Source organism: Ammospiza caudacuta, chromosome 19 (assembly GCF_027887145.1).
Source record: "Ammospiza caudacuta isolate bAmmCau1 chromosome 19, bAmmCau1.pri, whole genome shotgun sequence".
Classification (NCBI taxonomy): domain Eukaryota; kingdom Metazoa; phylum Chordata; class Aves; order Passeriformes; family Passerellidae; genus Ammospiza; species Ammospiza caudacuta.
In genome coordinates, this window is record NC_080611.1 from 2,021,474 (window position 1) to 2,037,037 (window position 15,564).

General features: G+C 48.5%; 1 protein-coding gene across 1 annotated transcript in view; it reads left to right on the top strand.

The window, feature by feature from the left end:
* Positions 1-224: 224 nt before the first annotated feature.
* Positions 225-15,564, top strand: part of MYH10 (myosin heavy chain 10) — an 83,251-nt gene continuing 67,911 nt past the window's right edge. The window contains exons 1-2 of the mRNA XM_058817368.1: positions 225-585; positions 11,331-11,487. Of these exons, the coding sequence (XP_058673351.1) occupies positions 241-585; positions 11,331-11,487 (502 nt within the window). The 5' untranslated portion in view covers positions 225-240. The remainder of the gene's footprint in view (positions 586-11,330; positions 11,488-15,564) is intronic.

The window sequence follows — 15,564 nt, forward strand, 5'->3', positions numbered from 1 at the left end:
TTGTCTGTGCTGGGTTTGGGTGGCACTTGACAGGTAACTGATCTGTTGTGTGGCACAGGTGTGTGAGCAGAGCCTTGGTGGTGCAGCAGCTCCTCCAGGCTGGGAGCGATGCCTGGTGCTGCTTCTCCCAGAGCAGGAGCTGGCGCTGGATCACTGGCTTGTGATGCTGTGTGTAACGTGCTCCTTGCTTTCCCCTCTCTCTGGCAGGGTGACTGGGAGCAGAGCCCTTCTCTTGCCGGGATGGCGCAGAGGTTGGGCCAGGAGGATCCTGAGCGCTACCTCTTCGTGGACAGGGCTGTCATCTACAACCCTGCCACCCAGGCTGACTGGACTGCCAAGAAGCTGGTGTGGATCCCCTCGGAGCGCCATGGCTTCGAGGCAGCCAGCATCAAGGAGGAGAAGGGGGACGAGGTGTTGGTTGAACTGGCGGAGAACGGGAAGAAGGCACTCGTCAATAAAGATGATGTTCAGAAGATGAATCCTCCCAAGTTCTCCAAAGTGGAAGACATGGCAGAATTAACCTGTTTAAATGAAGCCTCTGTATTGCATAATTTAAAGGATCGCTATTACTCTGGGCTCATCTATGTAAGTAGTAATTATGGGATCCATTCTGGGTGCTAATTCAGCTGACCTTACCTGATTGCCATCCCTGCTGTCAGAGTAGGTCCTGGCTTTGATTTTGGCAGCCTAAATACTTTGTATCCCCAGCATTTGCATGAGTCCAAAGTCTTTTTCCGTGCTGTGTACAGGTCAAGAGTTCTGTCATAAAACAAATAATACATTTCTGTGAGCATCTTCCAGCCACAGAGTGTGCCATGGCAGCTGGGGAGGGTCTGCTGTGCTGCTCCTTGGAGCACTTGCCTCCTGCTGAACTGATCCACTGAGCAGTGGCGAGTGGCTTCCTTGAGCTGAGGGAGGTGACAAACCCTCGCTTTGCTGGATTGCTGAGGTTAACTGCTCATGTGAATGAGCACATCTCTTGTTTTAACTTGCTGTGTGTTAAAAATGGCAATAAGAGGCTCTGCTGGTATTTAAAATATGAAGTTTGGGAGTACTGCGAGTGCGAAATGTCTTTTTGGAACTGAATATCAGCCTAGTGGCCAGGAAGGGATGTGTTCAAGGGCTTAAAATAAACCAATAAGATAAAGCTTGTTTTTTTCCAGTGGTTTTGAAGCACTGATAGAGCATCTGGCTTATCAGCATCTTGCTCTGGAGTTGGGAATCGCAGTGGCCTTGGTGCTGTGTCTGACCCTGCTCCTCCCCTGGGCTCTGTCCCAGGTCTGTGCCTGCAGTCAGAGGCAGCTCCTGCTCTCTTGTCAGCCTGGCTGCACAGTGACTGTTGGGCCAGGGAGTCAGGAACAGCTACAAGGAGACTTTCTGTCTCAAAAGACACTGGAACATCTGCTTAAATGCTTGCTTCACTTTTTATAAACACTCCATTTTATTTAGTCCTGATAGTTGGCTCATATTCCCCTCCATCTGGGGATTAGGGGGTACATTTTTAGCTTGACCCTTGATAGTATTTGGACTTATTAAAATTATGTTCAACTACAAAGTGTTTTTTCTGTATTTGTGTGTTGTTGTCAGCTTCCTCCTCCAAGGCCTTACATCAAGGTGCTCATAGCAGAGCTGGGTGAAAAATACTTTTGGAATGATTCCTGCATAAGGAAACTAATGGCCTAATTAATGGATTGAAAATCAAAAGTAAACATGTTGATAGGTCAAAAGTTTCCAGTCTGTGTATCAATCCTAATTATGACTGTTAGGAAATTCATTACAATTATTATAGCCCTATTTCATGATGGAAGTTAAAAACCTGCAGGCCTTGAATGTCACAGCAAGCTCTAGCTCAGGGCCTGCAAACACAGGCCCAGGTGTTTGTCGGGGTGCTGGCACACAGGGCATGAGATGTCACTTTGGTCTGACAGTTCCCCTGGCTGCCTGGCTGCTCCTGCATGTGGGGTTTGTGAGGTCCCGCAGGTGCCTGACCTTATTCCCTTCCCAAAGGGTTCGTCCTGCTCTGCTGGGGCACACTGGAGCTTGTTCCTTGTGTGATGCTCTGCCACAGGGGGGTCACTGCATGTGGGGTTTGTGGCCTCCCTGCCCAAGCTGGGAGAGCCTGGTTGGGCTGAGAAGCTCCAGCATTTGTTGGGCTTTGCTGAGTTACAGGGATGTTGCTGGAGGATGCTGCTCTTCCCAAGAGCCCTGGTTCAGTGCAGCTGTAACACTTGGCTCCTGGGCTGAGGTGTAACCTGGCTTGCTTGGTGAGGGTGTGCAGCAGGGCGGTGTGGGGTGTGTGGGGGACTGGATGCTGCAGGGATTCACAGGCCAGAGGGACCCTGCAGGAGCTTGAGCTGCTGGGGGCTCTCTGTGGCATCCCTGAACTTCATGGATGTGGCACTGCTGCTGCTGGCACAACCCAGAGCCATTGCCCACGTTCCTGTTTGCCTGGTGTAAGGAAAAGAGCCCAGGTGAGCTGAGCTCAAGTGAGTTCTGGTGGTTTGGCTGTGCTGACAGGAGCTAGTTAAAGCTCTGGTTGGATTTCCAGGTTGTACTCCCATAATAACCAAATGAAAATTGTGTATTTTGGTGTTGGTCTCAAGCAGTTGAGGTGCAGGTGGTGAATCTGATCAGGTCTCCTGGAATTTCCCAACAGGCAGCCTGGAGTGTTGCCTTTCTAGGAAGTGAAAGATGCAAGAATGCCGAGTGAAGTAGACTGGCCACGTGTTTCCTGTCTGTCCCTAGAAAGGAAAGGAGTGAGCTTTGGGTGGCTGCAGTCATCTGGCTGTGATCTGTGTCCAGGAACAGGAGGCTGACTAAGGCCCACGGTGCCCTGGGCACTGGTGCTTCCTCCAAGAGTTTCATGTAACATCCAAGTAGGGGTGGCCAGCAGTTTCTGGAACTTGCAGCATCTCTGCTGCCTGCCAAGCGTGGTGATCTCAGGCTCTGAGCACCACTGCTGAGCTGGGGGAGGTGAGCAGAGTGGAGAACATGGAAGGTCAGGGATTGTGAAGGCATGGTGTGACTGCTTGGTCCAGTCCCTCTGGGGTCTGCTCGTGGCAGCACAGAGCATGGAAAGGAGCAGGATTGTACAAGAATGCTGGGAAAGGTGGTTGGAATGTCAGTTGTGGTAATCCCTGTTTGATTTGGAGATGAAATAACTTGCTTGCTCCACTTCAACATCATCTATTGCATTGGTTGTCACAAGGTTTATTTGGAGTGTTAGTGCTGTTTCTGTGAAGGTAGAGCCACCTACAGCAGGTAGTTTGGTTGTTTTTTTATTGTTTCTGCCTTTGCTTGGGATTTTCACTCTCCCTTGTGTTTCATGGCTGAACTTCCCCAAGTCCTGTTCTTTTCTAGGGATATCAATGTTTCTTACCTATCATTTCAGTCACTAATGCTCTGAATTGATCTTCACATCCTGCTGGAGTGGGTTTTACTTCCTGTGAATGCTTGTGAGTGTTGATTCTCCAGTTCAAAACTGAGCTGCTGGGGCTGCCCTGCTTTCGAGTGGCCACCTTTAATCCTGGCTCCAGGCTGCATTAGTGACATCCCTCAGCTGCAAATCAGGAGCTGGAGGTGGTTCACTGGGAGGGCACCCAGGAGGAATACCCACAGGCTTAGGAGGCCATTTGAAGATTTGGAATAAACATGATTTTGCTCAGACTGGTTTTATGGTGCTTCCTGAATATCCTTATCCCATGAACTGAGTTCCAGGTGACTTTCTGGGGGTGTTGCTTTAAGAAAGGAGCAGTTCTAGTCAGAGGTTTTCGCTCACTGGAGTCTGTACCCTGGCTGAGGAAACATTTTTATTCTTGTAAGGCCTGCATGTCAAATGCCACTGTGGAGGTTTCTAGATATCAGCCCTAGAGCTTGGTTTGTGCTCAGGTTGTGTCTGCAGAACATGATTTCATGGGGGAAGAAGCCTTTGGGTCAGAGAATGAGATGGAGAAGTGAAATCCACTGGGAAGAAGGGATGGTGAGGGTCCCTCAGCCCAGCATGCTGCTCTTTCAGGACCACACTTAGTTCTTTGTCACAAGCTGTGACGGGCATTAGGTGGCACTTTACCCAGCAATTTAAAGCTCTTTTGATGGCCAGAAAGACTCTTCAATCCTGCTTTTAAAAATGTATTTTAAATTTAGAAACATCACCTTATATACTCCTGTGGACAGAAATATCCAGTCAAAGCCAGTGGGTCTCTCATGGCTGTGCAGGTTTGGCACAAAGTTCTGATTCTACAGGGACTCCAGGACGTGAGCTGCAGCTGGCTGCTGTTAATGGTCTGACTGGTGAGTGCAGGTGAACATGGAGCACTTCTGGGGTAAATGCACATTTCCCACTCCCTGGGTCTGTAAATTTGAAGCCTGAGTGCCTTTTCTGATGCTCTGGCAGGGCACAAGTCTACCTTGTGCACTCAGAAGTTCCCAGTGCAGTGAGATGGGATGAAGGAATTGCTCACACACAGGGTATAATTAAGCTTAGGTATTAACCAAGGTATCCCAAATTCCATGTACTTTATAGTGATTTATTTTAAAACCATTGCAGTTGCCATATCTGTGGTAGGCCCAGCTTTCCTGGATAAGCCCTTGCCCCCAGGTGCTTGTGTGGCTTTGTGATAGCCCCAGAGATCATTGCAGCTTCTCCTTAACTGCTTCCTGCCCCATTGAGCCAGAAGGACTGAAATGAACAGAGAATTTCTCACATGGTGACTGTGCCAGTGTCCAGATGGTCCCTTGTGACTGGAGGGGGCTGTGGGGAGCCCTGGGGGGCTCAGGTGGGGACAGGTACCCACGGTGTGTGTGCTGTGGGGTGAGTCAGGTTGGAGTGAAGAGTTCTTGAGGAAGGACAACAAGCTGGTGAAGCTTGGGGAAAGGTTTAGATACAGCTTCAGAGTCCCCCAAGCTCCAGTGAACTGTGTATTATCTTCCCTTCTCACTCCCCCATGGTTTTTTTTTTAAGCCAAGAGTTTTGAAAAAGCGTTGGAAGCTGTTTGTGTGAGGCTTTGAGTTCCTGGAAGCCTCCTGCTGGTTCTGCTCTCCTGGCACAGGGCTGCTGTGCTTTCTGTGCACCAGTGAAGTAGAAAACGTGCTCAGTGTTGTGCAAGTAAAGCACTGCAGCAGGTATTTATTGGTAATTGCAACTGTTACCTCTGTAATGAGTCTGTAGCCCTGTTATTTCACTTCTGAATGTACTTTCTATTTTATTGTAGTAGGAGAGGGAAGGAATGGAGCCGTGGCACAGTCCCCAGCTCCAGAGCCTGCTGTGGGTGGCAGCTCTTACAGCCCTGCACTGGAGGAGCTGTCTTTAAGCTGTTCCTTCTGCTAAGCTGCTGCCTCCTGTGAGGCCTGAGTGTAACCTAGAACAATCTCTGCTATTATATAAGCATCTGTGTTCTAATTGCTTTAATTTTCCTGCTGGTCCAGTTGGGAATGTTTCACGTTACTGAGTGTCAAAGATTGGTATTAAAGGAAACCTGCAAAAAATGGAGTTTGTTACTTAATGCTGTTTCCTACCACAAGCCAGTCCCTGGGTCTGATACCCAGCATGTGGCAGAAGAAGTGCTGGGGTTCACTAGTGGAACTGCTTTGGCACAAGAACTTTTATTGATGTTGACTCTGATTTTTGGAAGACTCATAAATGTGCTCAAGTTGAGGGAGCTGTGTGCAGGGTTAGAAGTGTCTGAGGGACTGCAAGGAAGTGAATTAGGCAAGCAGAGGTGTGAGTAAGGGCTTGTTCTTGTCAAAGTGTGTTTCTGTAAAAAAGGGTGGGTAAAAAGGAGCAGCAGTTTGCTCTGTTCTCTCGTGTGCAGGTGCTCGGGGGGCTGCATTGTGCTCAGGACACCCTTCCAGCCCTGTGCCTGGGTCAGAGCTGCTGCAGGGCTGTGTGTGGGGCAGTCAGGCTCTGACATGCAGCTCTCCAGGAGCCTGGTGGGTGGATTTTAATTCTCTTGTGGCCCTGCTGCAAGCTCAGCTCGTGTTTTAGCTCTGAGCAGTGCTGAGGCAGTTTGAGCCCAGGCTGTGACCCTGAGTGTGTCTGTGTGAGAGGAGGAGCTGGCAGGGCACTGTTGGGCTGGGGGTTCTCTCTGAGCACATCACCTGAGGGCTGTGAGTGTGGAAACTCAGCCCTGCTGAGCCTCTGCTCAGCCCCAGCTCTGCAGAACATCCACAGACACATCATCTATAGTGTGGGCTCAGCTTTTCCATTCCTGCCTGCTGGGTGTGTTGGGTTCCTTCTCTTTCTCACTCTCCTGCTGGGCTGCCCTGAGTGGATCTGTGGCTGTGATCCCCAGGCTCTGACCTGAGCTTCCCAGGCTGCTCCTTGCCCTTGCTGAGCACCCTTTGATTCCAGTGCTGTGCCCACCCCAGGACACAGCCTCACCTTCATCCCCTCTGGGGAAGAGGAGTCCCTGCCCTTCTTTATGGCTTGGCTTAGATAACTCCAGGGAGAAAAGGTGAGAAGGTGTGAGAAAACCATGTCTAGGTCAGGGAACTCAGCTTGGAGTGTGAAAGGTGAGTCTGTAACCTCAGGAAATGAAAACCAGACAAAGAAAATGCTCTGTTGGGGCAATTTATCAACTGGAGAGTGAGCTCCACTCCCTTAGTTATGGGATAATGCTGAAAGCAGTGCTGGGCTAGGCATGGCTGGTTTCTGTTTCAGCTAATAATGAGAGCTGGCTAGATGCTTACTTCAGCTTAATTATTTATGTAGTAATAGAGTGGATCTGTCACTTTTCATATGTGAAGAATTGCAGATAAATATTAAACCTGTATTTTGGGGTTAGATCACCACACTGGTTGTTACAGTGCCCAGCTGTACCTGCATGGTGCTGGTGTCTCAGTGCTGCTTTGAGGAGGCCTCTGCATGGCCTGGCAGAGCAGAGGTGGTTTCACCTTGGAGTAACTCCCCCTGTTTGCCAGTTGTTCACTCCCTGCCAGGCTGCAGGGATGGAGTGGGGTGTGAAACAGGCCAGTGCCAGGATCCTGAGCTCTGCAGGTTTGGACAGCTTACCAGAACCCAAATTACTGCATGATAAACTACTGGATACAGGCTGGAAGCATCTGGAAACCTTCAAGCTGCACATTTAGTGTCCTGGAGGGGAGCTTGTATAACCCAGCCCTCAGTCAGAGTGTCCTTTACTGCTGGTGTCTGGAGCCCTGCCTGCAGAGTGCATTCCAGCTGTCCTGTCCTGTGCTGGGCTGGTGCTGGCTGTTCCTGAGGCAGGAATGTGTTCCAACAGCTGATCCATCAGCTCAAGGTGAATCAGCATCTTTGCTTGCCTTTCAATTCTTAATGTGCTCATCCACCTCTGTCAGCTGAAAAATGAATGAGGGCTGGTTCTCCCTCCAGCCTGGGCTGTTACTGGAGCTCACCCAGCTGATGCCAGCTCTCATTCCCACCTGACTATTCAGAGTGCACAGGATAGAGTTCATTCAATGGGTGTCCATTTGTTAAACAGATGTGTGTGTATTGCTGATAATTTCTCCTGGGGCTGCTCACCAAGAAGCTTTTTTGAGGGGTTTTAAACAGTCCCTACTGTTCATGTGTTTGGTTTCCATGCACAAAGCCCTTTCCTGCTTTTTTAGGCACGGTGATTCACTGTGAGACTTGCAGTTATAAAACAGCTGTGGAAGATTTTGGTACCATTTGCTCCCTCCCAATTAAATTTGGCTCATTAAAAGCATCCTTTCTGTGCTTCTGTGCCTGCCAAGCCATGAAGCCAGCCCACCAATATGTTCATGTATTGCTTGCTGCAATAGATGACAGTCAGGAAATTGGGAAAATTCAATTCCATCTTCCTGTGAATAAATGAAGGCAGTGCAGGGTGGTGCTGGTTTGGGCAAGGTCTCATTTTGAAATTCTGCAGGGAAACAGCAGGAGAGGGAACTGGTAACACATTCAGGAGATCAGGGTGCTGAACTTCAGGGTGCTGCATGCAAAGAGCTGCCATGGCACAGAGGGATAGTCTGGGATCCAAGCATCTCCTTTAGATTTAGTTTCAAATAAATGAACCCCAGCACTAACAAAATGTAGAATTTTGTGCTTCATAACTTCTAATTCAGCCCTGTTCAATACAGAGCTTCTTCAATTAACCCTTTCCAGTTGCCCAGGTATTTGTTGGCCTTCTCTGGTTTGGTTATGTTGGGCTTTGCTTATTCCATTCCTTCCAGGTTCACAGGTCCATCAGCTGCTGCTGCAGGAGATAGCTGGACAGGCTTCCAGGTTAGGTGTTATCAATAGAGGTTTGTTAAGTTTATGTTTCTAGGTTATTAATTCTTTATGTAGCTAAAATAGTAACATTTACTCCATGTTTGTGCTGGGGAAATAAACTAAAGATGCCAAAGCAACTGGAGGGAGGAGAGAAGGATCATCTTCAAAGAATTGCTTTATCCCATCACTTAATTTTTTTTTTAATTATTTACTAGATCAATTTATTTATGTCTAGGCAAGGGCAGTGATTCTGGGGAAAGAACAACAGCTTTCCTTTGGGAACATTAAATGCCAAAACAAAGTCAGAGTTCTGGATGAACCTGCAGAGCAGTCAAGGTTGTGTTGGGAGAGGGTCACCAATGCAGGTGGGTTTGCAATAATTCCCTGAGAGCTTTGGGAGTTCTGTCCTTGCTCAGGTGAGCAGCAGCAGCCCAGCAGGGAAATGGCCAAACTCTGAGGATGAGGAGCAGCAGCTCAGCAGGGAAATGGCCAAACTCTGAGGATGAGCAGCAGCAGCTCAGCAGGGAAATGGCCAAACTCTGAGGATGAGGAGCAGCAGCTCAGCAGGGAAATGGCCAGACTCTGAGGCTCAATGAGTGAGGAGCAGCAGCCCAGGAGGGACATGGCCAATCTGTGAGGATGAGGAGCAGCAGCTCAGCAGGGAAATGGCCAAACTCTGAGGATGAGGAGCAGCAGCTCAGCAGGGAAATGGCCAGTCTATGAGGATGAGGAGCAGCAGCCCAGCAGGGGAATTGCCAGTCTGTGAGGCTCAGTGGGTAAGGAGCAGAGCAGAGTGAGCATCCAGACCCCTCCTGGAGGACAGAGCCCTGCTGGCCCCAGCTCCTTGTGGTGCTTTGCACTGCTCAGGGCTGTGCTGGGACAGCTCTGGGATGGACTCTGGCCCTGGCAATTCCTCTCCCAGCTCTCAGCAGTGACCAGCTCCCTCCTGAGCTGTGCCTGCACTGGAGGAGCACAGGGGAGGTGCTGCTCCCTGGCTCGGAGCTGTGATTCTGTGCTGGGCTTGGCAAACCTCTTCCTTCTTCTGGTTGCCCTGTCTGGAAGGCTGGGCTGGAACCAGGCTTGTGGCATTCTCAGAGCCTCTGTGTCACTGCTGGTGGTGGCAGAGGGATGTGGGTGACCTCAGCTGGGCACAGGGAGGCTGCTGGGAAGGGGTGCCTCTGTTGAGCAGTTAATTGACTCCTTGCATGGCTGTAGCAAGCTGTTAACATCACTGTCCTGCCTTCCCTCCCTTCCCCAGGGAGCAGGAATGGATTTGGGCAGGGAAGTGCTGCAGTTTGCAGCCAGCTCTGGGTGACATTTGTCTGCAGCACTATCCAGGTCAGTCAGAGGGGCAGGAGCACTGATGCTGGCAGGAGGGACAGTGGTAGGAAAGAGGCTGGGGAGGAGCTGCCCACCTGCCAAGAGCCCCATGTTATGTTGAGTTAATGACTGATAAGTTGTTCTTTATGCTTGGCTCGGTTGCCCTGATAAGATGTATTTCCTTTCTCTTGAGAAATAAATACCTTGTTGGGGTGGCAAGGCCCTGCAGTTATCATCCAGCAGATCTCACCAAAGCAGAGGGAGTATTTTCCTGCAAGGACATAAGATGTCCCCATGTCAGGACACCTGGCTGAAAACCAAGTTCTTTTTCTTTGCTGATGGTGCTGCTGGACTCAGTTCAGAGAACACCTTCTGCCTGTCTTGCCAGAGGCTGGTGGAGCTGTAGAAAGGACAGGGGGGCGCCTTTTCCTCCAAATAAAATCTTTTATACTTACAAAGGAAAAAGGAGGCAGACTGCAGCAGAAATACTTTTTAAAATGGACAAATGTTATATCCTGGGTAACCTGCTGAGTACTCTGGGCTCTCGAGAGCTGTTAAAGCTTTCTGTTTATTCTCCCCATCCTTTTTCTCCTCTCAACATGCAGAGGTAAGAAATTTGGTTTTCCTGACATTCAGAAGGGTATTTCCTATTTCTGCCAAACCTGATCTCTGTTGCTCCCTTCCTGAGCTGGTAAAGATGGGAATTTCAGCAGTGATCAAAAGGAACTGAGCATTTGAGGAGACAGCAGTGAATGGAGAGATTCTGCTTTCTTCAGAGCAGTCAGGGAATGGAGAGATTGGATATTCTGCTTTCCTCAGAGCAGTCAGGTGTGGTTGCTGCTGGAGGGGCTGTGGCCAAGCAGATTCCTTGGACAGGGAGCACCCAGGAGCTGTGCTGTGTGCAGGGAGTAGTGTCAGAGCCCCTGATCCTGGGCTAGTCCAGGCTCCTCTGTCCTCCTCCTAACCCAGTGTCCGTGGCTGCCTGTGCTCCTCCTTCTGCCAGGGCTCTTCTGTCATGGTTCCTCAGGAATAACTGCAGGAGCAGGGATGGATTTTGCTGCAGGAGACTGCTTGGGGAAATGCACCCTGTGGGCACTGCTGGGCTCAGTCCTGTGGCACTTGAGGCATTTTGGCTGATCAGAAATGTCTCAGTGAAATCACCAGTGTCCAATTTGTGTTCCTTGACACTCTGCTTGTCCACTTGTGTGCAGTGTCAGCTCTGCAGGGAGGGTGTGAAACATCTGTAGGGCAGATCTATCCCTCAGCTGGGCTGGCAAGGGAGGGAATGAGCCCTCTGTGGGATGAAAAGGGCTGATGGCAGGAAGGATGGACAGTTATGAGACAGGACAGCAGAAATTATGGTGGTTTGACATAAGCTCTTCCCTCATCTAGATTATTTACCAGCGCAATGGATATTATCAGTTCCTTCAAAATGAAACTAACTTGGAATGCATATTTTACTGAAGGAGGTGAACATCAAAAGGTGTCCATAGAGCTGGAACTTGGCAAACGGAAGAGAGATTTAAATGTCTGTGGGAAAGAGATCAGATACTCCTCTTCAAATTTACCTAGCCTTATTATCTTTAAATTACTTTTTATGCAGGTAATTAAAGAGCCTTTTAAGAGAACTAGGAACCAATAATTTGAATATAGCGTGTTCTTTGAGTTGCTCTACAAAAAGCACCTCAATTTTGTTTTAAGATAAATATTCTAGAACCTGTGAAAAGGCTTTCTGTTCTTTACGACTTTATTTCAATACCGTTTACTAACAGAAATGTTTGTTATTTTTTTCTTTTCCCAGACCTATTCAGGGCTGTTTTGTGTAGTCATAAATCCTTACAAGAACCTCCCAATTTATTCAGAGAACATTATTGAGATGTACAGAGGGAAGAAGCGCCACGAAATGCCACCGCACATTTACGCCATCTCCGAGTCTGCCTACAGGTGCATGCTGCAAGGTAAGGAGCATCTGGGCTTGGACACTGCCTGGCCACCCCTCAGTGTCCCTGCAGCTGGGGTTTGCCATGTGCAATTGGGGTTTTAAAGAGGGGAGAGAACCAGGTTTGTAACTCACTGAGATGCACCAGCACAGCCGGGCTGGGCCATTGCTGCTCTGGGAGTTGTGGCAGAAATACTTTGTTCCTCAAAGAAAAGAGCTAATTGCATGCCCAAAGATGTTGTGCACTGGCTCTGGATGAAGGAGTGAAAGAGTGGGGTTGAAAAGGCAGTGCTATAAAAGTGCTGGTGTTTGGCAGCTGCCAGATAATCCGAGGTGACAATGCAACAATGGGGGCTTGAGTTCAAAAAGGGGTCGGGGAAATACTTAACCTGGAGGAATTTCTGTCTTTTTCTCCTGACTGATGTGTGTCTGTAGCAGAATAGAGTGAGTTCGTGGAGGGCTCATGGTTTGAATTTTGGCTTTAAGGCTGTGCTGGACAAACATGAAAACTGAATCTGATGTGACAGAAATGAGCACGTGCTGTTGTACTCACACACTTGCTTTTCTGACACAGGATTTTGGAAGCACAGCTCATTCCAACACTGATTCCTGTTTAGGGGGCTGTTGGAGGTGTGGGGACAGCAGCATGTTGTGTGTGTAACCAGCTTGATCTGCACACCTTGCTGTGTGTTGTGCTGTAGCTGAGTTTGGGCTGGGAGGAGGGGAAGAGCTGTTTGACCTACTTCACACAAACTGAGGGAAAGCTGTTTCTGCTGCCAGGTTAAACCATTTAATTGTTAACTTTTGGTTTTTTAGACACTTTAAATACATCACGCAAGTCTTTGTTTCTTGATTTGTGACTTTGTCTTTAGAGCTGCTTAATAATCAACTGCAGGTTGCTGAGTGTCCTTTCACCTCAGCAGAGCTGTGCCAGCAGAGAGGTGATGCAGGGACAGGCAGGGGAGCAGCAAATTGGGGCCACCAGGAGTTGTTCTGCTTCCCATGGATACCTGGGGCTCTGTTTTCATGTGATTTTGTCAAAGAAACTCTGACTTCTTGACCAGAACAACAACCTCTAACAGCTCAGATCAGAGCACCCCTAATAAGTGCATGTGGAATAATAGCAGGGCAAACTTTAAGATTTATTTTAAGGGTTTTATTGTAGCAGTCTCAAGTGGATTGTGATTAAGTGCTTCCCAGTCTGAAAGCACCTCTTGAAATGGTCTCAAGAATGCACTGAAATATCCTTGAGCCAAATGTCCTCTAATAAAGTAAGTCAATGTCAGCAATCACCACACTCCGGGTGCTCCATATATTTGCTCACATACCCTGCTGGAATTCATTTGTATCTCTGGAGATCCTGCTACATGCAGAAATGTTACTATTTTTGGAAGGTGGAATTAAAATAAATGCACGTGTATGTTTGGTTACAGTCCTCTTTTCTTTCCTTCTGATGCATGGAGGTTTATATTTTGTATTGAATCTCTCTGTGCTTGCTTTTTGGTTTTGATAGCCTGAGTTCTCATCTGAACTAATGAAGGCATAGCTTGGAATAAGAGTGGATGAAACCCATGCAATGGGATCCATTATTTAGGGAATAACCTGTTTAAGGGTAACAAAATCTGTGTTTCCAGTGCCCTTCACCTGTATGGAGCCACTCCCTGTTTGTTTTAGGCAGCATTTGCAGGATTTGGTGAATTTCCCATTGATGATTTGTCTGCACAGCTGCATTGCAGGGATAAATAAAAACTCCAGCCCAGGCGTGAGTGCTGGTGAGGGGGAGCGGTGAGTGTTTGTGCCAGGTGGAGTGGGGGGCTTTGCCACTGACCCTGCTGCTTCTGTGCCTCCAGGGCCCCTGCTGCAGAGACACTTCAGGGAACTTTGTCTCCATGTAAATAAAACTTGCAGCTACAACAACCAAGGTTTTGTAGTCGTTAGAGCACCAAATAATATTTGTCTAAACAGTAACACGTTATTCAGTTTGTTTCTGGTTATCAGTGGCAACACAAGGTCAGCTACTGAGTGTGCCCAGGGCTTGGTGAGGATGGGTTTTCCCTATCAAGTATTTAACACAATGTGCAAAATGTCCCTCATTACTCCTAACTCTGCCCTGTGTTTCAGTCAGCACTCAGTCTTCAATGCAACAGAGAATCTGTGTCAGGAAGTTTTGCCTGGTAGAAATGTGTCTGTAACCATTAGCTGGGTTAATCAAAACTCTTCAGATTAGTCATCAGAGGTGTCTGCAAGCATTTATGTGCAGCAGAATCCTTGGCCGGGGTGCTGTTGCTGACAAGTTACTGACACATGCTTGTAAAAGTGTTGCTGTGCAGTTCCTGTCTGTTCTGTGCACATAGCTGGGGTGGTACATACAGAGAGAGGAGTTTTTCCAGGATTATTGAAGTCCTGCTTCTGCTGCTGCAGCATATCCACAGGCTCCTTTTGATAGGAATGGCTGTTGTGTTTCAGTGTTTGACGTCTGAAGTTTAATTATTAGGATTCAGACCTGAAATTGAAACCGTAGGAATGCAATTTCTTTGGAGAATATGACCTTCCCCTAATAGAAATATCCTGGCCACTAATCTAGATTAATGAAAGTGGTTGGCTGGATTTTCCTGGCCTGTTCAGTGGTATTTTGTGCAGTATAATCATGTTTATTTTCCTTGCAGCTAATCACAAACTACTCATTTCCAGGTGTTTGTGAGCTGTTTACTGTGATTAACAGGATACCTGGACCTGAGCTGTGACTCTGAGCAAGCTGATTCCTGAAACCACAATTTTACTGTGCTCAGAGTTGGGCACAGTGACTAAAGTGTTACTCAGGCTCTCAGTGCTTTCATGCCTCTAATTCAGAGCATGGAGACTCACAGCTCAGCTTCCAGCTTCTGCTTTGCTGAGGTTTTGTGTGTTTAAATAAGAAAATGGAGATTTTCATTTAGATTATGAAAGCAAAGGGTTTTCTGGTCAGCAGAACTGGTGTATGTGCACCTCCATAGTTATTCCTTGTGTTGAACATGGCTGGAACACTCTGATTTTTCCTGAGCTGGGGATACAAAGGAATCTCTGCAGTTCTCCATGTGTGCTGTGGTGGAAGAGTGTGTGTGGAAGCATTGCTGCCTGCCAGCCATCAACCCCTGCTCTGTCCTTCGCCCCCTGAATAATTTCCTATTTGGGGGCACCTCCTGCCCCCCTGGCTGCCCAGGCCAGCCCTGCCTGTGCCCTCTAGGGAGCGAGGAATGGCTGGAAATGTGGGGCAGTGCTTGCCAAAGACAGAGGGCAGGGGCTGGGGGAAGAGTCTGACACACAGAATAGATCTGAGAGCCCAGTTTGGAGGGGATGGACTCCCCAGGCACACAAAAGGATTTCTGGGAGGTGCAGGGTTGCTCTCCATGGCTGAGTGTTGCAGCTGAGCAGGGATTTGGGGCAGGTTTTGCAGGGAAAAAGCAAACTCGGGCAGTGCAGGGTGTGCTGAGTGCTGCCCTTGCAGCAGCAATTGCATTAAAGATTGAGTTGAAGGAGCTCTTGTTGGAGACAGGCAGGGCCTGGGCTGCATTCTAGTTATGCCAGTCAGGGTTTCTCTTCAGGAAAAGCCTCATTACCCAGTGCCTGACCGCAGCAGATAGTAACCTCCAGTTCAGCTTTCCAGACTGGATTTCCCCTCTCTTTCCCCCAGTAATTATTTTTCAAAGTGCTGTGGTGGTAGGGTGTTACTTCACAGGTGGTTTAGTGGATTTCTGCTGCACCTTCCCTTCATTTCCCTGAGGGGGAGGAGGTGAAGCAGGGAGTACCCATGGCCAGGGGTGATGGGCTGGAGCAGAGCCCAGCACTGGGGTAGGGCTGGGCTGGCCCCACGCAGCATTGCTGACATGATCATAAGGAATTGCTGTCCTAATCCCTGGGACAATGTTGACCTTAATTCTGCTTGGTTATACAATTTGCAAGCCTTGCTAGTGTTCTTCAGTCCTGCCCAAAATTATGGGCCATGAAAATTTGCCACAGAGCAGGATTTTCTTTGAGAAAAAATGAACTTTCTAGGGCTGATAGGGCTGTGACAATACTTTACCTGCAAGGGAGATTTGATTGTGCAAAAGCAGCACTC